Source organism: Ruditapes philippinarum, unplaced genomic scaffold (assembly GCF_026571515.1).
Source record: "Ruditapes philippinarum isolate M1 unplaced genomic scaffold, ASM2657151v2 ctg5383_1_1_1_1, whole genome shotgun sequence".
Classification (NCBI taxonomy): Eukaryota; Metazoa; Mollusca; class Bivalvia; order Venerida; family Veneridae; genus Ruditapes; species Ruditapes philippinarum.
Window position 1 is genome coordinate 18,780 of NW_026861954.1, and position 26,950 is coordinate 45,729.

General features: G+C 30.8%; 1 protein-coding gene and 1 long non-coding RNA gene across 2 annotated transcripts in view; both read left to right on the top strand.

Moving 5' to 3' along the window:
* Positions 1-26,950, top strand: part of LOC132717455 (uncharacterized) — a 37,386-nt gene that overhangs the window by 2,210 nt on the left and 8,226 nt on the right. The window contains exons 3-7 of the mRNA XM_060700923.1: positions 68-91; positions 265-469; positions 1,163-1,304; positions 3,845-3,914; positions 7,165-7,246. Of these exons, the coding sequence (XP_060556906.1) occupies positions 399-469; positions 1,163-1,304; positions 3,845-3,914; positions 7,165-7,246 (365 nt within the window). The 5' untranslated portion in view covers positions 68-91; positions 265-398. The remainder of the gene's footprint in view (positions 1-67; positions 92-264; positions 470-1,162; positions 1,305-3,844; positions 3,915-7,164; positions 7,247-26,950) is intronic.
* LOC132717453 (uncharacterized) lies at positions 20,714-26,545 on the top strand. The gene is made up of 4 exons (XR_009623962.1): positions 20,714-20,827; positions 25,293-25,416; positions 26,043-26,171; positions 26,485-26,545. It is a non-coding gene; the product is annotated as an uncharacterized LOC132717453 (long non-coding RNA).

Here is a 26,950-nt window from a genome sequence, read left to right on the forward strand (position 1 = left end):
TCAGTTTAAAAGTAAATTTATAAAATGTACATGTATATACATAATCATGTTCGCTTATTTATTTCAGGATGTACACAAGATAGAAACAAATGTAAGCTAACATTAGTCATTTACTTTACTTTAATATTCAGAGAAGCCGTATACAAAATAAAGATATTTTGCTTTTAACATTATATAGCGTACCTTAATTCAAGTCATACTTTTAAATTTTTTATCGTTTATTTCATTATATTTTCATCTAATACAATGTTTATTATTTTACAGTTTTGAACTTGATTTACTGGCGTGATGCACCACAATCAATTCTAGTTCTAGATGGAATATTAGCTTTGCTTTATTATGTATCGGAAAACAATGCAACGACGGCGATTTTTCACATTACACTTTTATTCATCATAATGGCATTATCTATGCGTTTCTTCTTCATAATTACAAAAATAAAGCGAATGGACACTTCAAATCTGCGAGAGTAAGTAATACTGCATACCTGATATTTCTCAAAATAAAAAATTTGTTACATTGGAACGAAAATATACTATCTTGCAACCTAAAAGATATAGAAGATGAATATATTATTTTGTTTTAATTTGCCCTATTTATTCTATTATAAGAAAAGTGTATATACCTTGTTATTACTATATGTATGTTTATATTTATTGATCTTATAAATACATGCAATACAACTAATTGTATGTTTCATTTTTTTCACTATCTCTGTTCTTGTCTGTTCCAGTTCTGTTATGACTTGAATAAATAAAAAAAAACTTAAAAGGATTTATTAACTAGGTTATGCTGCAGTAAAATATTTTGTTTCATTTTCCAGTCAAATAATTGCATAGATAACATATTTTGTATAACTCTTTGTTTTGTTAAACTGTACTTTAACAATGTTACCTAATTTATTGGTTTATTAATTTACATGCATTTATTTAACGTAAAAATTTAAAGAAAACGTTTACTTAATGAAATTCCCAATAGTTTAATTTCATTAATTCCTATGCAAAACTTGAGCGAGATTTATGCGTGAATTATCTAAATTAGCTGATTTAATTAAAAACACGAGAAAGATTAATAATTTATATTGACTGTATATTACTTATATTTCTTATTTACAAAGTTTAAAAATATCTAATAATATCCCTTCAAATTATTTTCTATCAAGGTCAGCACAATTTTATGGCGAAACATTGAGACATGTGTGGCATACAAGTTTGGGCAACATTGAACTTGGAGTGAAATCTGTTTGCGTTACCCTGCATCAGGCAATTTTTTCAGACGACATTAAAGAAATTTTTGTATTTCAAGTAAATATTATTTTTTAATATAATTTGTTATGTTTCAATTAACATTTTCAATACTAGTATAATGTTCTATGACGTTATGAAATGATGTTGTTTTGACATTTCTTGGCTGTTCAAAGAAATATACATTTTGCATCTTCAAGCAACTTGTTCTCTTTTAAAGATCCTGTAACATTTCATACAGGTGTAATAGAAAAAAACGTTAAGCTTTGTATGTGTGAAAGATATCTTCAAATGAATAACAAAAAATAAGACGGTCAGAATCTAAATTTAATCGCAAATTTATCGTCGGAAAATCCCGACGGTATCACTAAGTGTATGTTACATCAACGGAGGTCGCGTGACTCAAACTCACGCATAGCTTGTTAACAAACCTGGCGGAGAGAAGAAACCGCGTCTCTCGTGATTGTCGCCAGGTCAGGTTAATCTTTAAAAACGAAAATCAGAAGTGAATTATCAAAATAACTTACTCTGCTTGGTGAGCTGCTGTCTTTGCTATTCATGTTTGTTTTGTTCTACTTAAAGAATGGATCACGTGACCGATCATGTGTTACTGATGTTGTACCATTGTGTTATATTAAGAAAGATTGAGTCAGCGTCGAAATTTTTCATCATTTTATTATTTCATTTTCTGTATTATGTACCAAATCTGATTCTTTTCGTAAATCTATTGCATTTACCATCAAATCAAACCTTTCTGATAATTTTTGGTATATCATTCACATAACCTACATGATCTGTAATGAATTTTGAACTGCAGTTTGTGTCAGAAAAAAAGTAAAATAGATATGGTATTTTGTCGAGTATTCTAATTATAAGTATATTCAAAGGAATTGCATAAGCTCTAAATTTGTGAGCCTTTTTATTTATTGGCTCCTAATATTATAAGCGTTGAATGCATTGTGAGGGTTTTTTGTGAGATTTTTATTGATTAACATTATGATCATAATATACACTTTCTCTAATCATTTTGAGCTTTTTATATTTGACTTTAAACAGGCAATCTTTATTGTCCGGCACCTTTTCAATGAATAAAGTGAGATACAGAAATGGACTCCGTTCGTCTCTACATCCGTCCGACTGTCTTTCTGTCTGCCCGTCCGTCTGGTCCATAACTAAGCCGTTCATCAAATGAATTTTAAATACTTTGGCAACAATGCTTCTTAAAATGAGAAAATATGTCATGCGCACCCTGCAAGGTCAAGGTCAAACTTGGTGATTTAATCTCAAAATTGTCTGTTGTGGAGGATATTTGTCGTGTCTTGTCCATTACTATTTCTTCTATCAATGGATTTAAAAAATAATACAAATTTTTACAATAATTTGACATGTCCTGTGCAACACCCATGCGCCTACCCCCGGATCAAGGTTAAATCTTAACAAGGTCTGTCATAGTGTAAACTTATGTCCGGCCTATAATTTTTTCATAGATCAATTGAATTTGAAATTGCAAGGTACAATTGTGCAAAATAATAAGACGATGTGTCTTGCCCTACTTACAAGGTCAAGGACACACTTTGAGGTCAAAATCAACATGTTCTGTTATTGTGTATACTATGTGTCCGGTCAATAGTTTATCCATCGTTCAAGGGATTTTGAAATATCTTGGCAAAAATGTTAACAATAATGAAACAACATGTAAAGCGTAACACGCAGACGCCTACCTTCAAGGTCACACTTTGAGGTCTAAGTTTAACATGATCTGTTATAAGGTATATTTTTCTTCAATCAAGTGATTCCGAATATACTTTGCACACATGTATGATGCAAAATAAGTAAATAACATGTCATCGGTGAATGGCCTTCATAACTTAATCAATGAAAAGATACCGGGCCGAACAAGTGATATACCTGGTAACAGACCATACATTGTACTGATTTTCATTTATCACATTTGTGGTTTTAAAGGTGATAACCCTATATAAATGTATTTCGCCTGAGACATACACAGGAGTTAATGCATTCTATTTCTGAGTGAATTTATTGCAAAATGTGCAGATCTAGCATTGCACTGAATGTCCAGATCCATAACACCACAATTTTACATGTAAAATAATCTGGAAACAAAGTGATCCCTCGGAAGCATAAATCACAACACAATTACATAAGAATTGCAGACTCGATTTGACTTCTCTTAGGCGGGGGACCTGCAGTGTTGTTATATAGTTCTAGTCCTTTGTGATCATTGATACCAGCACTAGTAGGTGTTGAGTATTGAGTACTGTTCAAGCCGGTGCTAGAGGGCGTTTAGAATGCTTCAATTATTCATTACCTGTCATGTAAGACTAAATCAAACCGAGTCTGCAATTTTCATGTAATTTTAATTTGATAAATGCTTCCGAGCGGTCACTTTGTTTCCAGATTTTGGTAAAAAAAATCTGGAAACAAAGTGATCCCTCGGAAGCACTGTAGCATATTCTAGTATATATAAACATTGTTACAAATTCTTGTTGGATATAAACATTAATATTAACACCAGCTAAAGACCTGTAACGGCTTCTGTTTGTATTTGAAGTTAATTTCAAATTATATATTTTTTTCAGCTATGTTTTGGACTATTTCTCACCGCTTATGTTCTGTCATTCTTCAGACTGACAACCTCCCTGACAATTGGTAAGAAATACCATGTGCGTTTGTATTAAATAGAAATATACAAAAATTATATAAACATTAATCTATTTGAATAAAACAATTACCGTAAATATCAAATACAACAATTTTGACATACAGATAACACAAAAACATTGTCACTAGCTTAAACGATTATAATTTAATGACAAGTAATGCTCCTATTGATCCATTTTTTATCCTGGTAACGCCTGTGACAAACCTTGTCAGCGAATATTTTATATCATGCAGTTCTCGCAAAGGAATCTTCGTAAATATGTTTCACATTGAAAGCCATGTATAATAAAAACCATGGAGTTTTTGGAATCTCCAAGTAAGTGACGTTTTTGTTTTACATGTTAAGATTTGGTTTTGTTTGACATGGTTATGACAGATGTAATCAAAAGTATGCCAAGCTCAATTGACATTCAATTGTAAAACACGAATATATGCTTTACATAGTATTTTCACTCAGTTTGCCATTGCTAATGCATGATTCTCAGATAATTTAAATCATTTTCTTGTTCATGTATCATTATTGTTTACCCAAACCCCTCACCTGGTAAATTATGTAGGTTTCGTATTTTACACATGGCTTCCACTAAGAACTTTTTTAGGAAGTCGGAACTTCCTTCCAATGAATTTTGGAAGTCATGAGCAAAATTTCTGGAATTTAGTTGTTCTTTCGAGTATAATTTTCATGTTTCAATACAGGTTACAGCAATTATTTTATCACAAGCTTCTCAAAATGTCATTCCTTTTAGTCTTAGACTAGTTAGGTCAAGGTACCTACCTTTACCTGGCAGTAATTAAAAATATTTTCAATAGATCTAAGAACATTACTCAGGAAAGGACTGTTTCATACTGTTTAAGACCATTGGAACCATGTAGAACTGGGAATGAAACGTTTCAGATATGTAAAAGTCATTGCTCATATAACAACAAATGCTCGATATAACAAAAACTATAAATTCCAGAAAAGATTTAACTCTTATATTAGTCACATAATTACATATAAACATGGCATACAGCTTAGTTATTTAACATTCATTAATGAAATATGATAAACAAGATCAACAAGGAAGGGCGGCGTCCAATGAACGCAACCCACAGAAATACTACATTATCAAACATTTTTCAAATATGATAGTACAATCATCAAATGCATTATCAAATGTTGTCTTTGAATGAATAATAATGAATGAAAAATAGAAAATTATCAATACATTCACAGAATCATTATCGATAATAAGATATTGCAAAACAAAAATTATAATATCATTTGAAAACAAGTCTCTTAGAAACTCTAGCTAATATAATATTTCGTTTAAAATATAGTTTAATATTTATCATTTAGAACACTCAAATCATATTTAAAGTGGTATGATTACTTCCATCATTTGTTTGCTACGAAATGCATAACACTTTTAACATAATTTTGAACAAAGATTGCAGTATTGTATGATATTAAGGTACATTAACATAGTCACAACTTCTCAAGAGTCAGATCTTTACATTTTTATTGTAATGTCACTTGTTTGGTTTATAAAGTTGAGCCATTCAAGACGCCAGTATCTTATTGCTTTCTCATAAAGGCAGTTATGTTCACTTGTGCCAGATGGATAATCTCATCAACATTTCTAGGTTATCTGGGGTAAGGAAAGTCCAGGCCTAAGTTTGATTCGGTTTTGCAGACTGATTTACAAAGTGATTCATGTGTTAATCCATGATAAACGCCGTATAGACACATCTGGGGATGTTTCTCAATAACAAAAAATATCTAAATTCGTGTATAAATGTTGAACTCTGCTTGCCGGTGCTAGAAGGGCAATGGAAATTTGTAAGGGGATCTGAGGTTATGAAAACCGAGCCTGCAAGATTTTCAACTTTGCCGTTTTGGGCTTTCTTAAAGTATGAATATATATCGGATCCTTTAGTTTATGTTGTGGTTCTTGCATGATTTCTTGCATTGCCTCAAGATTATATGTTCTGATACCCGAACCTGACACATAAACATACAAGTTTTTCAAAATAGCCCAGTACGGAACCTCCTTTGATGCTTCTGAACAGGCTTTAGTAAGTCTATGGGCCATACAATGGACATGCGGCAACACAGGGGCATCGTAACAACTATCCTTCACCACTTTTTCCCCCAAACATTACAGATGCATCGTCACTACCAAATCCATTTAGATTCACCATGTTAAGTCCAAGTGATTTCACTTTGTTCCGCACTTGTTTTTGAAGTCCCATCAGCAATTCTTATATTTCCAACTAAATGAGTTTTCAAATCACCACTGTTCCTACACACATACTTTATGCACATTAAAACTTTCTTGTGAATAGACAGGTCTGTGTTCTAATCAGTAACAATTCCATCTATTGTTTTCTTTGCCTGTAAAAAAAAATTTTTGTAAATACCATTTTCATGTATAAGTATCATCATGGATTATTTAAGTTCTTTCAAAATAAATGACATTGTAAAAGTTATAAAAGAAGCGAGATTTACTAAGTAGGATTGTTGACAATTTTTATCTGTGCCAGTACATATCTTTGTAAATATAATTTTAATATCATGTCATAATGCATTAGATGATTGTACTACTAGTATAATGTTTGAAAAATGTAGTAGTTCTCTTTTATGATAGATATATTACGAAGTTGTATGCCATGTTTATATGTTCATGTATGATTGTTATAAGAATTTAATGTTTTCTGGAAACGTTATATTTGGTTATACCAAGCATTTGTTGGTATATGATCAAATGACTGAAACTATTGAAAGGTTTCATTTTCAGTTCGACATGGTTACCCCTGTCTTTTAGTAACAGCAATACAGTCCTTTTCTGAGAAATGTTCTTAGTTCTATTGAAAATCTTTACCCAACAATCAGGTTAAGGTACCTTGAACTATTTGGACTAAAAGAAATGACATTTTGAGAAGCTTGTGATTAAAATAATTGATGTTACCCGTTACTTACCATACTGTTAGTTAAACATAAATGTTTGCATTGAAACATGAAAATTATACTCGAACAAACAGCTTACTTGCAGTAAGCTACATTTCTCATGACTTCTTAAATTGATTGGAAGGAAGTCCTGACTTCCTAAAATGTCCTTAGTGGAAGCCTTGTATAATTTACCGGCTATCTGTAGATTTCTTATGATCTTGATACAAGTCTCACACATACAAGCTCGGCTAAACTTTGATTGTATTTTACCCAGCTCTATACCCATGGAGATTGATTTCTTTTCAGTAACACTGGCAGTTTTTATCTTACCAAGAATATACGAAAATAACCAAAGTAAATTTGAGAGAATTGCAAGGATTTTTAAGAGGTAATTATATATTTCTGTCGAATTCATCTTGAAAAATTATTTGATAATAGCTGAAAATGCAATAAGGCAATATAATTACTTCTAAGGACGCATATTACATTGTCGGGAGAGGTTAAATTCTAAAACCTTTTTTAATTAAATAACTATGTAGTGTACTTTTTATAATAACTACTTAACTCGCGTGCTATTTGAGAAATATTTAATTACATTAATGTTTATAAAAACAACTCTAGATAATTAGTCTCATAAAACAATTTGAAACTTACCTAACTGTTAGTATGAAGGTAATATTATTTTGCTAACCCATTTTTTAATTTTGAGAAACTGTATTTAAAAGCGATATATTTGATTTTTTTTTTCAAATACAATGGGGCTTAAATATTTCCTTTGTGTATCATGTTGTCACTATTTCCTTATCTGTATACACACTTGCATTCGAATTCAGAAAATGAGGTGAGATAATGCGTGTACTCTTTAGTCATATATAGCAAAATCATGTGAAAACCGCTAACATAAAACGTAGGTTTTGTCTTTCTAATTGTAGGATAATCCGTATCTTAGAAGATTTATGTCACCTTTCATAATCTCTTTGCAATTTTAGGCTCTCAAGAAAATTACAGAATCAGCCAGATGAACTTCATGAAGAATAACGCTGTCTGTTGAATACAATAATATTTAAATATATATAGACCTTGTTACACTACGAAATTATTCTATTTTCAAAGAAACAGAAGTAGCAATCGCGCATGCGCATTCTATGTAGTGCTAAAACGTATAAACAGAAGAATAGATTTTATCAGAATTTAACAAATTTAAATGATTAACCTTAAGTTTAGAATATTTTATTTTGTTAAATAACTGATATATAAGTAAACAGCTTGAACATCTGCTCATTATCAAAACGCATTAAAAGACCCTAAATGATGCACTCGATTTTGACAAAAGAACTTTTGTATACAAGCATAAAAATTCCATCTCTTGCATTCAAATGTGCAGATATTGGGCACTTGGATATTGTCATCAATTTAAATTTAAACAACATTGTGTTTAATATCATATTTTTGTTTCTTCATTCAACCGGGGATGTTTTGGTGCCATCGCATAGTAAATAACGTAAAATTATGATAATCGTAATTTAATAACTTTTACACATTATAAATAGTATGGGATGCATTTACCTCGATTTTGAAATTGTTCTGCAATAAACTAGATAAAGAAGTGTGTTGTTTCGTTGCCCATCTGGGAAATGTTTTTACCATTTTATGATTTTGAAAAAAATTACTTACACGTGTATATGTGACTGTATTGCAATACCGTTAAATCGGATAAAGGATAAAATCAGGCAAACTGAATATTAAAAAACACGTTCATGAACATGCATTATCACATGTTCTGGCCCTTTTTTCAAACTGATAATTAACTATGATTTCATTTGTTCTATAAATTTCTTTTAAATAAGCATTTTATATAAACAATTTAAAGGTGAATAAGGAATATCGTTTTTTTTATAATAGATATATTTCAACATTTTTACAACAATGATCTCAATGATTTTCAAGTCCGACGTGGCCTCAAACGGAATTCTTAAAATATCCTATTTTCCACATATTTTATGTCAGTCTTGGTCACGAAGCTAAAAGACATCTTTTGCATTTTTGTTTAAAGCTATGTATTATTTTCAAGTTTTACTGTCAGTTAATACAGAGTTATCTATGATCTTCTACTACATTTCTATGTGGGGCTATGATTTTTATGCCCTGTGCAGATTGCGCATGCGCTTGAAAATACTACATCTGGTCGACTTTTCATGGCAACGGACCGCGTCGTAAAAAAGGTCTATAACAATTAAAGATTACTATGCTAAGGCATAAATTTTTCTTTACCTTTGACGAATGTGTCATAATTGATCTGTTCACATCTGCTCACAGGATTTGAATAGAAATATATATTCAATACATGTATATGTGATAATATTACCAAAGTCAGTTTTTTAGTATGACAATGGTTTCTGTTTAATTTGTATTATAATCATGATTTTGCATGGTTACATATTCCCTTTATTATAGTTGCCGTATCGGGTCTTATATATATATATTTCTTATTTCTGTGTTATTTCTATTTATATGCACACGTTTTTAAAATTTTATTAGTTAAATGTCTCGGCTAAGCGATTTCCCAACAAAGACCTGGAATTGAAACTGGCAGGGGAAACACACTTAGAGTAATACCTTTGATAGCAACTGTTCCGTTTTATAAGATGAGTTTCACTTTATTCTTACATGTTCCCTTTATATGTAGACTGTATATGAATTCTGGAATAGAAGCTTATCAATGTTTATTTTTTTGTAAAAGCATTTGACTGCCAAAACACTATTCTGCCTTTAAACGAACAAATTTATCTCAAACGATGTAAAGGATGTAAAGATGTATATACATTTATATATGTTTATGTATACTTTTCTTTCTTTCTTTCTTATATATAATTGTAGAGACTGCGAGGACTGGTTACATTTTATTTTCATTTTTGATTAATTTGATTATACCTAATATTTGTTGCTCTATATAACTGATGCATTTTTTATATAATCGGCTATATTTTTTCAATCAAGACGGTAAACTTTTGTTATATTTGTATTTGTGTAATGTTCAATAATATAAAGCTTTAAATGACATTTCAAACATTGTCCATTATACATTTAATGCCTTTACCACAGGATATGGGTAAAGTTGTTACCGAGAATAGGGTGTATTATTACCCCTCACTTTTTTCGTAATGCTAATTTCCCATAGGCCTCTGGGAGTTATTTTTACTGTTAATGCAAGTGTACCACGTGACTAAGAATTTTGTACTGTTACATAGGTAACAGTATTTTTTAACAGTATAAAATCTGGTCACGTGGTCTATTTTCTAAATAAAATGAAATAAAATGGCCGCCATTTTTCTCTTGATTCATTCTTATTTTCGACGTTAAACCCCGATAGGACATCAATTTCTTCTCTGGAGTAACTATGACACCCATATAATTTAGTTGTTCGCACCCTGGTGTGCTTTTCGTGTATAAAAAATCTTTTTGTTGAATAATCAAAAAGTGAACATCCGTTTTCAACGGAAGTAATTGCAATGGTGTTACGAGCCAGGCGTAACGAGAAAGAAAAGCCAGCAACAAACTTGTAACAATAACAAATTTATAACAGAAAAATTATCAAAGAAAAATAACAAATTATGTTTACAAATACCTGAAGTCCAAATAAAATGAAATCACAAATGTCTAGTCTGATCCTGGAATGATCCTTTTTTTAAATAGCACATTTAAATCCAAGTAAAATCCAAGAACACTTTAGAATAAATTCCCACAATAAAATCCACAAGAATAATTTTAACTATTTCAAAATAATCCAAGCTCCAATAAATCACTTAATTTCCAAGTTGAATAATACTCCAAATATATTGATGACTTAAAAGGTTACTGATGACTTAAAAGATCACTGATTACTTAAAAGGTAATACGAAAGAAAAAAGTCTCCTATATATATTAAGCTAAGAAGTTTCTAGAATAGTCTTTCATTTTCTATAATAATCATAATCCAGCAACTTCAACAATAAAGATCATTCCGGAAATTTCTATCTAATTATAATGCATGAGTTTTCTACAACAGTTAAGAAAGTTCTAGTACATACATGTAGTTTATGTTCTAAAAATAGAACAATGATAATATTGGAAATACCAACTGGTCAGATATAAATTATATACATGTAATATGTTGCATACATAACAATGGAAATAATTATGTGTCAAACTGAAACATGCAGACGGTTTAAGCATGCAACAAAGGATTATTTAACAATTTTAATTAGTGAAACGTTACAGATATGGTGGACAGACATAGGATATCATCGTTATTTTGTCAAAAACCATGCTAAGAATATTCTGGAAACAGAAAGATCAGATTTCACAGATCATAACCGTGTAAATGGGTTAGTGTTTTGTTTTCTAAATAAAACCTAGCTTATTGTATGTTTATGATTTGTAGATATTATCACTTGCTTAAAGAATAAAAGAGAAAAAAAACTTCTCAAGTAGGCCTAAAGTACACTTAAAACTTAAAAGGTAAGGACAGTTTAGTTATTGTTACTCTTGGTTTATTTTTGTTACAGTTAGATTTAGTTGACAATTTCAGATCATCACACTATTTTTGTTCGGGGTAATAAAATAAATAACACATGGGTTTGTGAGTAACAGTAAAAATATCATCCCTCGTAAAATACTGTTACCCTCGGCTACGCCTCGGGTAACAGTATTTTCCTCGGGATGATAATTTTACTGTTACCCTCAAACCCATGTGTTATTTATATACTGTTACGTAGGTAACAGTATTTTTAACAGTATAAAATCTGGTCGCGTGGTCTATTTTCTAAATAAAATGAAATAAAATGGCCGCTATTTTCTCTAGATTCATTCTTATTTTCGACGATAGAACATCACCAAAGTAGCTATGACTCTCATAAAATTTAGTTCTTTTCACCCTAGAGTTCTTTTCGCGTATAAAATATCTGTTTGTTGAATAGTCAAAAAGTAAACATCCATTTTCAACGGAAGTAATTGTAACGTGAATAATTTTGTGTCAAACTCGAACATGCAGACGATTAAAGCATGCAACAAAGGATTATTTAACAACTTTAACCAGTGAAACGTTACAGATAGAGTTGTTGGACAGACATCCGTAGGATATCATCGTTATTTGTTAATGCACTTTGCGAAGAATATTCGTATACAGAAGGATCAGATTTCACAGATCATAACCTTATAAATGGGTTAGTGTTTTGTTTTCTAAATAAAACACAGCTAATTGTATGTTTATGACTGGTAGATATCATCACTTGCTTAAAGAATAAATTACAAAAACAGCTTCTCAAGTAGGCCTAAAATACAATTAAAACTTAAAAGGTAAGGACAGTTTAGTTATTGCTTCTCTTGGTTTATGTTTGTTACAGTTAGATTAAGTTGACAAATTCAGATCATCACAGTATTTGTTCGGGGTAATAAAATAAATAACACATGGGTTTGTGTGTAACAGTAAAAATATTATCCCTCGTAAAAATACTGTTACCCTCGGCGTATTTTCATCGGCATGATATTTTTACTGTTACCCACAAACCCATGTGTTATTTATATAATGTTGAAATTTCTCGCAACAAAGTCGCTGAAATACCTGTACGAATGACTTACAAAATTTGATAAATCAATTGTCACACATAACTGAATTATGATGATAGAAGTATATCACAGTTTTATCTATCGACTTGTTGTGCGTGTAAAAACAAAAAGGAGCATAGTTGTAGATTAATTAGATGGTCTATAACATAACTGTCATATGTCTTTAATCTCTATCAAAGAAGAGGTCTTTTAAACCCAAATGCAGATGTTTTGTCCAGACTTGATTATTCTCGATTGCCAAACTCACATGTTTAGTCTAGTCAAACGATTCATCGAAAACTTAACTAATCAAAATGCCAATAACTCGTTGCCTTACAAGTGTTTATTTCTTACCAACCAATACACTGATAATGAAAGCATCTCTGAACCCATTAAAAAGCTTAATCAATGCGAAAGAGCCTATGCATAGTCTCCAATTCTGATAATTGAGTAAAATATGTCGTAGATTCTACTGCAACACCAGAATATGTTGCAACACTTAATTTAACATAATTACAAACAATGCCGTTGATGAGGCATTGAGCAACTACAAAGTGAAACATTTTGGAAGGAGCTTATTGATGTCTTAGAAACTCAAAACATATTCTACAAATAAAAAAAGTTTACAATCTTACTTTCTTTTCAAATGAATTTTCAATAAAAGATCAATGACATGCTCTGATCTTCTTCCAACTATTTAAACATTACAGTATACAAGTAAACACTGTATATAGCGAGCTATAAACACAACTATAGTCGGATGTAATTAATGACTGTGGTATCAGTGTGAAGCTAGCATGTTTTCTCGCAATTATGAACAATATAATGTTCAAATAGAGAAAATAAGAATCCCTAAGGAAAGCCCAAAACGGCAAAATTGAAAATGTTGCAGGTTTGGTTTGATTGGGCCTGCTCATGGACAATACAGTCAATTGTAAACTACCGGCTTAAGCAGAATGCAACATTTAAAAATGAAATGGTAAAATTTAGAAACATCTGCTGAAAAGTCCACTAACAATTTTTTCACCGAACTAAACACAGTTACCACTGGTATAAACTCTAAAAACATTTAGTTGTATAACACTGTTTAGTACCGCACTCGATTTAACTCGGAGTTGTCTCCCTTCTATAAGTAAAACATGGCATCTCAGCTTAGCTATCCATGTATTTTGTTTTCATTTTTTAGTTAATATTTAAATGATATGAATTGTGATATAGAAATATATCTTTGGTGATATGAATCTGAATATGTTTCTATAAATGTACGAAGATGATATGACTCCTTTTAGTTAATTCAAATAAAAGCTTCAACTAATGGTCATTTTGCAATTATCCGGCATTTCAAATTAATGTTGAAAAAAAAGTAAAGCGATGATATTTGAAAATTGCAGATCGAATCATATAAGCATACAAATGCATGTATATAACGGCACAATTTACGGCTTTCTTTTTTAAATATCTTATATATATACGTTTCGGTTTATAAGTAAGCTTAATAAGTAATCTTAATCTTAAACTACTACTGAGTGGGGGTCAGAATTTTCAAAATATTTTAGAAGTTAAGAAATTGAATAATTAAACAGCCCTCTATGGACCTTTAATTTTTGTTGCATAAAAATGTAATCAAATAGTTGAAATATATTTAAATTTTGGGAATAAATATTAAATATAGGTAATTAAAATGTCGTACAGAAAGAAAGCATTTTATTGAAGCTAGATATTCAGGTTATTTTACTTTTAAAAAATTGGTATCCCATATTAAACAATTTTTACATTTACAATACACTTACTTCTTTAAGATCTTTAAAAGAATACTTTTTTGAAAATGTACATACATTTTTCTCAGGCAGAGCTGCATGAAGACTTAGGGTGTAGTACTTAAATACCAGTACCAGTACTTGCCAAGTTATGCAGTACCATTACCAGTACATGTACTAGATTTTAGATTTCTACTGCAGTACCAGTACTAATTTTAGGAAGTAATGAAGTATAAGTACCAGTACGTTCATATTTTCATCATAGTTTAACTAAATACACACTGTCAAACTAATATCACATAATTATTGTATACTGACATATTTTAATGATACGATTTTTTAAAAATTATTTCCATTTCACAAGTGTACACTTCAAATTTAAAAAAAAATGCAAATAATATTTAGCAAAATAAATGGAATTATTATTTACTTTAAAGTTTACATTTTCAAACTTAAAGATATAACATAATTTTTACAAACAATATTTACAACATTTATTCATGTCATATCTTTTTGATTAGTAACCAGTCAACTGTATAGATACAATGTAATCATCTTCATTTAAAACACAACAGTCCTTTGTTGCCTTTCACACCTTCTTACCTCTGTTCAATTTATACCAATTTAAAAGTAAATAACAGCTTTTTATGGTACTAACAATCACTGCGGTATACCTACCCCGGATATTGCTCAGTATTATGAGGACTTTCATCCTATTTTGCGACTTTGAAAGGGATCAAAGGTAAGTTTAGCGACGGTATTTAGTCATATTGAATTGGTTTCATATAAATTTTATAGAAAAACAATTACTTCGATAATTTCTTTAGTCACTTAAAACCAATAAATGTTGACAAATAGCTTTGAAATGTAATTAGAAGCTAACATTCGTCTCTTTGCTCACATTATAAATGAGCTCGGATCAGTCATATTTGATGTTTTTGCGCATATACTTCCTTATAACATGTATAAGAGAAAGTTGAACCGAATGAAATGTGATAACGATGATAATGTTTATGTTGTAAACGTTCAATCAACAATAATATCTCAGATGACAGCGCATTTTGAGAATAGATACACATGTCAGTGTAACGAGTATTGCTTTGGAGTTGCTCGCCGGTGTCACGAGTATTTCTTTTCAGTGTAACGAGTGTTGGTTATTAATATCGAGTAAATTCGAGGATTAACCACAGAGTATTTACCACATTCAATCTTATATATTTCTTACTGTGTATACTTATTGGCACTTTATGTGCAGAATATGCAGAGTTCGAAGGAACTTTACTGAAAACATCTGCGAATAATCCATAGACAGTGAGATTTTGCATTCCTGCTCATGAAAACCTCAGTCACACAAAGTCAGCAAGTGTCTGTGTTTACAAAGTTCTCTTTGTTATCGAAGGATCAACCTTTTCGGAGTTTATTAATAATTATTGCATATCTTAATACAAATAGTAACAAAATTGCATTGAAAATCTCAGGATTGTCAATATTAGCCGGTATTGAGCAAGTTTGCCAATATCTGATATCAAACCACTTCCTTCTATGCCAAAAAATCCATATAAAGGTAACTTTCGGTCATTTTGCACCTGCATTCTAGCAACAGCATATCGTCTGCACGTCAAATCATTACGTCATTTGTATAAGTTCTGACTGCCGAGCGGATACTTCAGTCTCAAACCGAATAATGGATTTTGATCAGATTATGATACAGGGCAGCAAATGCAATAAAGTTTAATTATGATACAGGGCAAGTGTTACTTAAGCCGCCAACGGCATATTTGGACGGCATTGGCCCTCGGGCCAATATTTTACTATGTGTGCCGATATCACATGCCCTGTAAAACCCTATAATTAATGCCATCTTAATATATTTTCTTCTTTTTAGATATGGATCTCCCTGATCACGGTTTCTTGAGACATGTATTTAAAGAGTCTGATCGTCAATTTTGATGCTTTTACCCTGCTCCCGGCAAAGTTCAGGGGTTATCTTACAAGCACACATTTCAACACCGTCCTCATTAACACGCTTAAACTTTTTTTCATGCATAGTGTGGTTTTCGATTCAAATGGGGAAAATAAATATCTGTATTTGTCAGAAATAACAATGAAACTGCATAGCTGAATCTGAAAATTTTGAATAAATATCATAAACAGTACATTATCAGCAAAATAAAATGGCATAATCGATAAACAGACGTAAAAATTAGACAAAAATATCAAAAATATCAAGTTTACATTCTAATTTGCTCATTCCTTTTTGCAATACTGTGTACACTTTAGTTGAGCTAATGTGCAATACTCGTTACAATAAAAATCAATACCCGGTACACTTTCTTGTATCTGTTTTATCCTGTATCTTTTTGTACTTTTACACTTTTTGTCAGAAATTTGGACCAAGCTTACTTAGATTATGAATATAAAAAAAAGATCGATTCAATTGTTTTTATCTTGGTAATATAATCGTTTCTAACGATTCTACAGTATCGCGGTCAATATTTTCTAGTGAGCAGCCGATCGTTTAGGGATAGTTTAATCAACTTTGCAAATACCTGTTATACTTTGATGTATTTTAGAGCTACAAAAAATATCTCTAGATATATAAAACCCGTTGAGATAAATGAAATAGCCATTTGTTTAGAAAATATCGTATCTGAAGTAACCATTGTTCGCCGTTCAAAGTCGCGAAATGGGATGAAAGTTCTCATAATAACGAGCAATATCCGGGGTACGGTATACCGCAGTGACAATATCACTTGAAATAGTATTATTTAGAAAAGAAGCAATTATTTAATTTTTATCTTGCGCTTTTCTTACTAGTTAACACAAAAAGAACAACTGATGACATTTTTATCAAAACTAAAGTCCTGCCTGGTATTACAGTAGCAGTACCACTGTTTAAGACAGTAATGCAGTACAAGTAGAAGCAGCATTGTGTACGTGTAATTCAGTTCAAGTTCTTGCAAAATCACCGCAAAACGTACTGCAGTACTAGTAATGCAGCTCTGTTCTCGAGATTGACATTCTTGAAATATTTTAGCTTATATGAAGGCATGCAGCTTTAAGGTAACATATTTTGATAATATACTTTTGAGTTTTGCGGCTTTGTCAGTTTTTAAGCTCTTTGTTAAATATTTAGCTCTTATCTTGTTTATTGGACGTAAATTTGTTGTTTTTCTTTAGATTAAGAGATATATAACGGCAGAATAGGGCCGGAAATCGGACGCAAAATGAATAATGGCTTCAGCCCGAGGGCATTATTCATATCAGGGCCGATTATCACTTTCTAGCATAACTATTCATTTATACACTTCACGGATCTAAAGTATCATAAAAAATACTTTGACATTTCTTTCGTAGCACTTCCTGTCTCTGTGTTGGTGCGCCATAAAACGAAACAAACTAACAATGAACTATCATGCCCTGAAATTTCAGTTGTGTCAATAATGTTCTTATTATTTAATTTTTAGACAAGGCATATTGAATTAAATAATGAAAGTATTGGTTAGCAAAATATAGAGTTTATGATAATATTGTAAGTTGATGATTATTACCATTGACTTTTATTAACACTAGCACATAACACTTGTATCATGCTCCATGGTCATAACCCAATAATAAAACAATACACATGTGTGAAAAATATACTTTAACTGATATCCTACCATTCTGCTAATATACATAGTTTACAACATGTTGTTAGTAAATAATTTTATTTAATCAATATCCGTCATTGTACTCTACGCTTAACTTCTCTACTCTATTCCTCTCTACACTATGCTACTGTTTTGTATTATATTGCATTGTATTGTATTATATTGTATTGTATTGTATTAAAATGATGTACTTATATTTTGTGTTATACTACAGGCTTATTAACCTAATTTTTAATACAAAATGTGGATTTGGAAATATAAAATTCTATTCACACTAATGTGTGCGTGTTTTGTGGAACACAACCACTTGTCGCGTTATATTACGGTGTTTGTGTACTGATAATATCATTATTACACGCTCGTAAACCAAAACAAAAACATGTTAAACTAGACAAACATAGACGAGTCAATACAAATGTATAAAGTTACAAGTATACAAAGAAAAAAATAAACTTAATATTTAAGCTTTTTATCGTTGCGTTTTGTTATGAAAGATTTTTTTTCCAAGTGGGTTATTCATTAATCCTTGCGAAATATACTTTTGCTTCCCTTCCATATGCGTATTTTATATTCTGATTAATGTTAAACAAATCGAATGCAAGAACAGGAAGGATAAAGATCTTTTGAATAGGAATACAACATTGGACATGCTGATATAATATGTGCATAGTATTGTTTAAATATAAATCAGGCTATCTATATCAAGACGTGTTTACGTTACTTATATAGGCCAACGATTACATAACAATTAAACAAATGAACCGCAAATGGAGATTTATCCCATCTTATCCATCTTAAATTATATACAATCAAAATGAAAAACATCTTGATTTCTAAGATCTCTACAACAAATTAATTTACGTTAATTTAATAAATTTAAACATGCACATGAATTTTCATTGCATACCGAAAACATATTTTATACAAATTTCTATATTTCGTAAGCAGTTTTGCACGTTGTGTATAACCGCATAGATACCTACTAAAATGTAAATGTTATAATAGTCAAAGAATTGAATCTTTATATATGTATAGAACTTTTGCAATGATCAGTTTATACTTAATTAATTTCTTACACGTGTTTAATTACCAAAGAAACAAAATTATATCTAAACATTTTCGCTGAAATATAGTTTCTATAAGTAATGCAGCAAGTTTCCATAATTTCGGTGGCTCTTACCCCATAATTGTTACGTTAGGGGACATTTACGCCCGTTCTTAAAACATTTTAAGACCCTACCTTGCTTAAACTTTAAAGGGCGGACATTTGTCCTTTCCTTTCCCTCCCTTGTTTGAATTTTCCGTCAGAAATAGTGCACTTGTACAATATGAGAAGTCGCCTTATGAATTTTCATGTAATTTTGTTGTGATTAATGCTTCCGAGGGATCACTTTGTTTCAAGATTTCTATAACCATTAGAATGTCGGTGTCATTTAAGCTCAATAGAGAAATAAGGAATTTCATTTTTAATGGTTTGTTTATGTTTTATAAAGTCAAAAATAAGTAGCATGCAATGATTGTATGTTTCCCAATAACTATTACATTGTATTTTCAGATTTTATAATGTTCAAGTTATTTTTTATTAAGAATAATACAAGTTATATATCTCACCTGTAATAATTCTTTTACAAATATGATATTTTAGAGGTAAATAAAGCCAAGTATTAACGTCCTTAATACCTATGCCGGAAATAAAGTGTCAAGACAGTGTTTTATTATCGACGCTAATCTTTGTTCTCGCCCTTTTAAGAAACAGACAGTTGTCATTATTACCCCTTACTTTTTTCATGTTTATTTCCCGTAGATTACTGGGAATTATTATCACTGTTAAAGCAAGTGTAAACTTGATACTGATACTTTTTAACTGTATGAAAATCTGGACATATGTTTTTTGTTCTTTTTTGTGTGTTTCTTTTCAACTTGCAAGGTTAGTATATTTGAGTCATTGTTAATCTTGGTTCAGTTTTGATACAGTTAGATATAGTTGAAATTTTCAAATGATTCATATTTTCGGTTTGCGAGTAACTAACGCCTCGGGTAACAGATGATATTTTTACTGTTACCAACAAACCATATTGTTATTCATACATTTTGTATAATGTAAACAAATATATGTTATTCAGCTTTATCCTCCTCCGATTAACTTAGAAAACATGATAACACAAAATTAATATGGGAAAATGTTGTTTTATCGTTGTTCAAATTGATAAATGACCTATATAATTCTTTGTGAGAATACTTTTAGTATGAACGTGTGTGATGTCAAGTCACAAATCTAGCTCTTAAAGCCCCGATTTTTTATTCGACTGTTAATCTCAAGTCATTTTCGGAATTTCTTAGGGTCAGGTTTTGTCTTGGGTACAGTTATTAATTTTTTCTGAGTTTATAAATCTTCAATGCTAAGCTTTGTTGATTGAGATTGATTAGGTCATAAAATTAAAAAAAGTTTGTTAGCAAGTGACTTCAGTTCAACCATCTTGAACGACACTAAGAGTTGATAACGTCATTTTGCACGGGCGCTCATTTACTCGCACATTATGGAAAAATAATGCCGAGTAGCAAGGCGGCCGAAATTGCAAAATAATCTAGATCTTGCCAAAATGGCATTGAAATACCTTTAATTTTGTTACTGTATACAGACATTAAAGTTCATGCAACTTTTGTTTTGGATGTCATCGGTTTTTGTTGTTTACAAGTGTTAACCATAAAAATCGACAGGTGAAATTTCGATTACTTCAGGGCCTATTGGTAGTGCAAAATAAAATGCTCCATTTTGGTAGTGCAAAATAAAATGCTCCATTTTCAAATCGATAAAACTTTTTTAACACCCCTTTTCAAGCTAACGTTACCATTTGTGTCATTATAATACGGATGGCTAGTTTTATATATTAAAGTCCTGTAAGAGAACGGTTATTTGTTTTGAAGTGAATTTAAAACATACTAAAAGGAAATAATTTTCTTCAAAATATATCACAGGTACGTCATTCAATTATAAACTTTATACAATGTATCTTTATAGCAAAATGGTTTGTGTTGTTTTATTGGAAGTATCGATGTTAATAGTTAATGTCGTTGTAGGCTGTGGTTTGATAATGTGCTACAATCAGAAATGACAATGAATTATAGAAAACTTCAGACGATTTTAAAAAAGTTAAGAAAACATTTTAATCTTTTGAACTGCTAGCACCCACTGATTCTATCAATCAATACGACATGTGAAAACCAAGAATATTAGACACACCTATTCCATCTGTACGTTTTTTGCGTTTTTAATTTTTTTTTGAGGGTGGGGGGTAATTTTTTTGTATTCAGACGTTAGGTTTCTTTACTTTTTGGTATATATAACTTCTGGTGTACAGGTAATACATTTGCAGTAAATTTATAAACCAAATGTTAAGAATGGTACAATACAGTTTACTTTTCCTATTGTTCAAGTTGATGTAATCTGCACACGGTGGCTACTATCAGAATAATGATATGCTGTTATATTTCCTTTTTTTTTGTTGTTGTTAAACTTTTTTTTGTTAAACAACTAATCGTGTACGTATAGAGACTTTCTCATACTTTCATTTCACTAGCCTTGATCAGAGAAAATAGAATTTTGTAATGGCCTTCAAAAAAAAAATTGCTGTCAGTTTGCCAAAAGCTTAACTGTGATTTTGGTAAAAGGTCAACATCGATCGTGCCTTTACAATGTCGTCCATCGCCCTATCTACACCCGACAATGCAATGCGAAGATGCATCGCAACAATGTTAGTCGAAGCTCGACAATGCGAAGCGAGGTTCATTAATATCGAACAAATAACGAGTTGTCGAATATTGTATCAAATATGTTTACATTCGTGATAATTTTTATGTATTTCTGGTGAACTCGAGATTCGACAATGCAATATGATAATTGACAATGCTTTTTCAAAATGTTGCATTAAATTTATGATACAGTTTAAAGTGGTGGATAAAAATAACGATTAAAGATGTTCTTCAAAAATCTTTATAATTACATAAACACATAAAATATGGTTGTTTGTGGCAAAATAAATATACATTTATAAAAAATGTGTGAATTTTGTACGGAGATTTGCATAAGATATTGAGCATGCATTAGATTATTCAATGTCGAGCTGAAATGATGAGAAAGTAAAACAATCAGACGAGTGTAAACAAGTGTTGGTGACGTGAATTATTCTGGTACTATTAGAGGTATAACCATCCTAAAATTGAGGAAAAACTAAATTTCTAAAATCGCCCAAAATTATAAATGTTCAAGCTCGGTTTGAATGAGCCTGTTCATGAATGTTTTTGTTTTATTCACATATTTTGTATGTCAGAATAGAACATAAAAGTTAGTTAGTTATATAATTAAATTCAGTAGCAGAAATGAACCTTCACATCAGTGTTGTTATTGTTTTCTGGTCCTACGGGATCATTGAGTTCAGCACTTTTAGGTGTTGAGGATGTTGCACTGTTTCATAATCCCTCATGTACAAACTCAATGATACCGAGTTTGCAATTTTCATGTACGTTTGCTGTTTTTAATGTTTCCGAGGGATCATCTTATTTCCAGACATTTATACATCACAAAAGCAGGTGTCAAATGCTGTGTGGCAGCCGTAAAAGAATGCCTCGTACTTCACTTCAGTGTTGTTATATTTGTCTGGTCCTACAGGATCAATGAGTCCAGCACTTTTAAGTGTTGAGAATTGAGTATTGCTCAAGCCAGTGCTAGGGGCATGAGGGATGTTGAGCTGTTTCATTATCCCTCATGTACAGACTCAAACCTAGTCTGCAAGATCCATGTAATTTTGCTATTTTTAATGCTTCTAAGGGATCACTTTTTCCAGATATTTTCATTAATTAATTTTAAGACAGGTAAACAATAAATTATGTGATGTTTTGTAAATGTATATACATTATTTAATATAAACTGCACTTTTATACTGTTTTTCAATATCAAAACAATATTACTGTTTTACAATACAAAAATATACATAACATTATTATGGACGTACTTCAAAAAATATAATTAGATTTTTACATGTTGCTTCTTTAAACCTTAGACATTCTTAATCATAACTTTTTTTTTTTATTGTCTTTTTTAAATAAACTGTTTAAATAGCTTTTAACTATTTATTGAAAAGATCCGTGTGTATGGGTAAACACAAGGCACGCGTTCGAGAAATAGGTCAACGACTAGAATTAAAACAAATCATTTCATTTTTCTTACTAGTGTTTTAATATAACATATGTACTAAACCGTTTAATAAGTATTAGAATAGACAAAGTAAACTATCATTCACGTGATATGAAAACATATATACACATTCTTTGGACAAAACGTGATTTAAATTCTGCGGCTCATCTTATCAAAGTCTTAGTCACATTACTATACCTATTTCATTTGCATGTACACATTCGCATTAAAATTTTGTTTATCGTCGTCACCGCAAAACTTTATAGTAATTTCAAACAATTATATTGTTTGCTTGAAATGACGTTTGAAAAATATACCCCGGTAAAATTTAATAAAATTGATAGAAGTTTATCGTAAATCAGACAATAATTAATGTATACGACGATTAATTAGCAGTATAAGGGTTAAAATGGTTTTAATGATTTAGTGGTAAACAAACCTTTTAGCGTACAGGCAAACTCTATGATGTTTAAATATTTTTATTCATAAATTGGCATCCTTACAAGCACATATTACATACTTAGCCGAAAGCAATGTATAACTCGATGACCCGCTAACCGTTATAATCCGTAAGTCGTTATTACTTTAGAGGAAACAGGTCATGATGTAGGACACATATCGTTAAGAAAACATGGAAGATATTCTGCGGTTTTTATTTCTGCGGCGCTAAAACTGACCGCAGAAAACACAGAAATAAAGTCACCGCAGAAAAAAACACTTATACGGTACGCAGTGTCATATCATTTAGATGTTAAAATATTAACTGTAAACTGTTCGTATTTTATTTTCGTCCAAATTCAATACTAGATTTGTTGACAACCTTGAATAAAACAATATATATTGTTCGCCTGAGGCTCGTATTAAACAATTTTATACAACTCCTTCTAAAACTTTGAAATCAAATCTACACTCATTCAATATCCTCTATATCAAACCATTTAACTTGGCTGGGCGCATTTTGATTATAATTACAGTCATTTTTGTTTTGAGCAATGCAGAGGTTAAAAGACAGAAATACAAAGATACTTTTTTTCTTCGCATTTCTATACACACAAAAAATACATAATACTGTGGCAATGCCTTTCATGTGGGCCCGAGGAGACAAAACAGCCACATCAAGCAATGCTTGCAATATGACGCATAACACAGGATGACAGAAGAGTCCATGTGATGATTACAATGAAACATTTTAATATCCAATACCATCGAAAATATTAAGATAATGAGACAAGTGTATGCTATGATGAGCTTACTAGGTATGATTCTGCATGAAAGCATAACTTATGTAACCTGTAATTTTTAAAACATTCAAACCTGTTAAAATGTCCCCTTGTGGCTGTGTGGTTGACTTTAAGGTTTGAGGCATCAGAATCGCAACCACTGTTTATCCCTGCGTAAAAGCAAGAGACGACTAAATGGGTTCGAAAGTCTTAGCTCCAGTAAGTGATGTGGTTTTGAACGTGGTGTTATTAAGATTTGTCAACCATACTGACTTTAAAACAACAATTATTGATTAAAACGGTAGTGGATGGTTCTAGTGTGCTAAGAAACGTGTGGACATTCGCTATACGCAAAAAAGGGCAAGTTTGCTTCTATTCGTAGCGTGTTTGCACACTCTCTGCTACGGAAATTTATGCTTGAATGTTCTCAAAATCGACAAAGCATTAAAACAACATATTTTTCATATCTACCGATAGAAATCTGACAATGTGATGCATACATTGTGCTTATGATTATTGAAATACGATACCTATTTCTTGTAAAAATCGCCAAAAGTTTATGTTTCCTTCCCCTCCAAAGGGTGAAGGTCACTGGTTTTGTTCACATTCGTGGTCACAGATTATTTCATGTAGAAACCCCTTGCAAATTCTATTTAATATTATATAATTTTAAATTGTGACATTAAATTAAAGTTGGTAATATTTGTATAGATAGTTTTAAAACATTTTTAGTGTCATTGCAATTCAAATGTTTCATCCTCCAAACATTTTAAATGATATTATCTTTTGTTGTTTTGTTATGCTATTTTGTTAATTGTACTAAAATGAAATTGTTAACTTTTTCAATAAACTTCCAACTGATGATCCTCCTATACAGATGAAAGTTATAGATAAAATTAGGACAATTTGTTTAACTTTGGACGAATCAGGTTAAATGTACTCCTTCATCTTGGAAATATATATATAAATGCATTTCATCGATTTGAAATAAGTACCATTTATTCAAATTGTATTCATTTGTTTCTTTCAGGACTTGTAAAATTATACTCAAGGATAAAAAATCATGAGTGAGCATGTTAAATCGTTTATTGTGAAACATGGAAACGAGAAGGTGCAGATTGCTCACAAGTCACCAGAGAAGTTTATTGAACGATGTATGTATAATTCTGATAACACCATTTGGATATTAGCTCAATATTTCGTAGTTTGTTTGAACATAATACTATATTTTATTTTCTACATAATAGTACAATCACAAAAATGCTTTAGGGGAGGAATACGATTAAAGTTATTGAAGTTTTGTTCCCATTAAAACTTCTCAAAAGCCTTATATTAGCTCCTATATACCTGCCATCATCAAAATCACTAAGAGCAAGCAATTGTCTATTACATTGTCGCCAATTTTTAAAAAAAATCTATAGAAATTTCTATATGAAGTAAATTGCATAATTATATACTTGTCTCGGTGTACCCAAGTACAAACACTTTATTATTGGCCCAAAAGACACTTGCAAATTGTGAATATTGGCCAAATCAAACCATAATCATATTGAAAATACAGACTTATGAGTTCGTCAAATTGTGTGAATTTTAGTTTCGAGGGTGCCTTATTAGCACAACTTTGTTAATTCTTGTAAGAAGGTAATATATTTCAAATGGGTTTTTAGAATTCACTAACCGCACATATAATCATTTGTTAAGATTACTAACATTCTTAAATATACACGTTATTTTTGTCGTTTTGTTCTGTGCATTTGTCATCAGTCTTCTTTGTTTGTAGGCAAACATAATTTTCGAATTGATGATAAGACTACATTGACGTTTAAACTACCAGATAGCGAGATCAGTGTTGACATAGAAAGCATTGAAATATTGCCTAATAAATCGGAGTTGCATCTGACCCCTATATGTATGGTGAAATTATTCGAATTATGAAACAGAATATTATAATTGTAATTTGCATTAAATGTATTATTTGATGATCCGGCATTAAATAACCTTTGGTTTTGAAATTTTATATATCAATTATTAATTTTCCTTTCTCAACATTTAACAGCTTTTTATTAGTTTCTAAATAAAGAATTGTACAGTTTGTTAAGACCCTTGAGTTTGTATGGCCGTGTATACAACTTTTTTCTAATGTTATCTTAGCGTCACTCAAGCATGAACACCTAAATTAACATTTAAATAACAGATGATAAACTAATTTTATTATATTAAAGGCAATATTGAATCCGATTCGTCAGATACAGAGGAAGGACAAGTGAAAAAATATTCACGTAAGTTTGATTAAATTTAGTATTTCCTCGTTTATGCTGTTATGCATACGAAAATTTCATACATTTATCGTGACAATTTGCATGTGTATAAAATTATAAAAAAAACTGGAAAAGGGGTGATCATTTGGAAGCATGAACAAAATAATTTGAAAATTTCAGACTAGCACGGGTTTAAGTGGTATTCAGGCTTCAAAACTTACATACTGGAAACAATGAACCTAAAGGACAAAATAAATCTAGAACAGCACTGAAGTGAAGTACGGGACAAAATTAAAGCACCACACGGAACGGCAAACGAAATTATTTAATTAAAAAAACAAAGACAAACAATACTAATAATAATAATTCACAGAACAACACATATTTCATATTGTCTTCGTTAAATAAGTTGGTTTAATATCTTAATTAA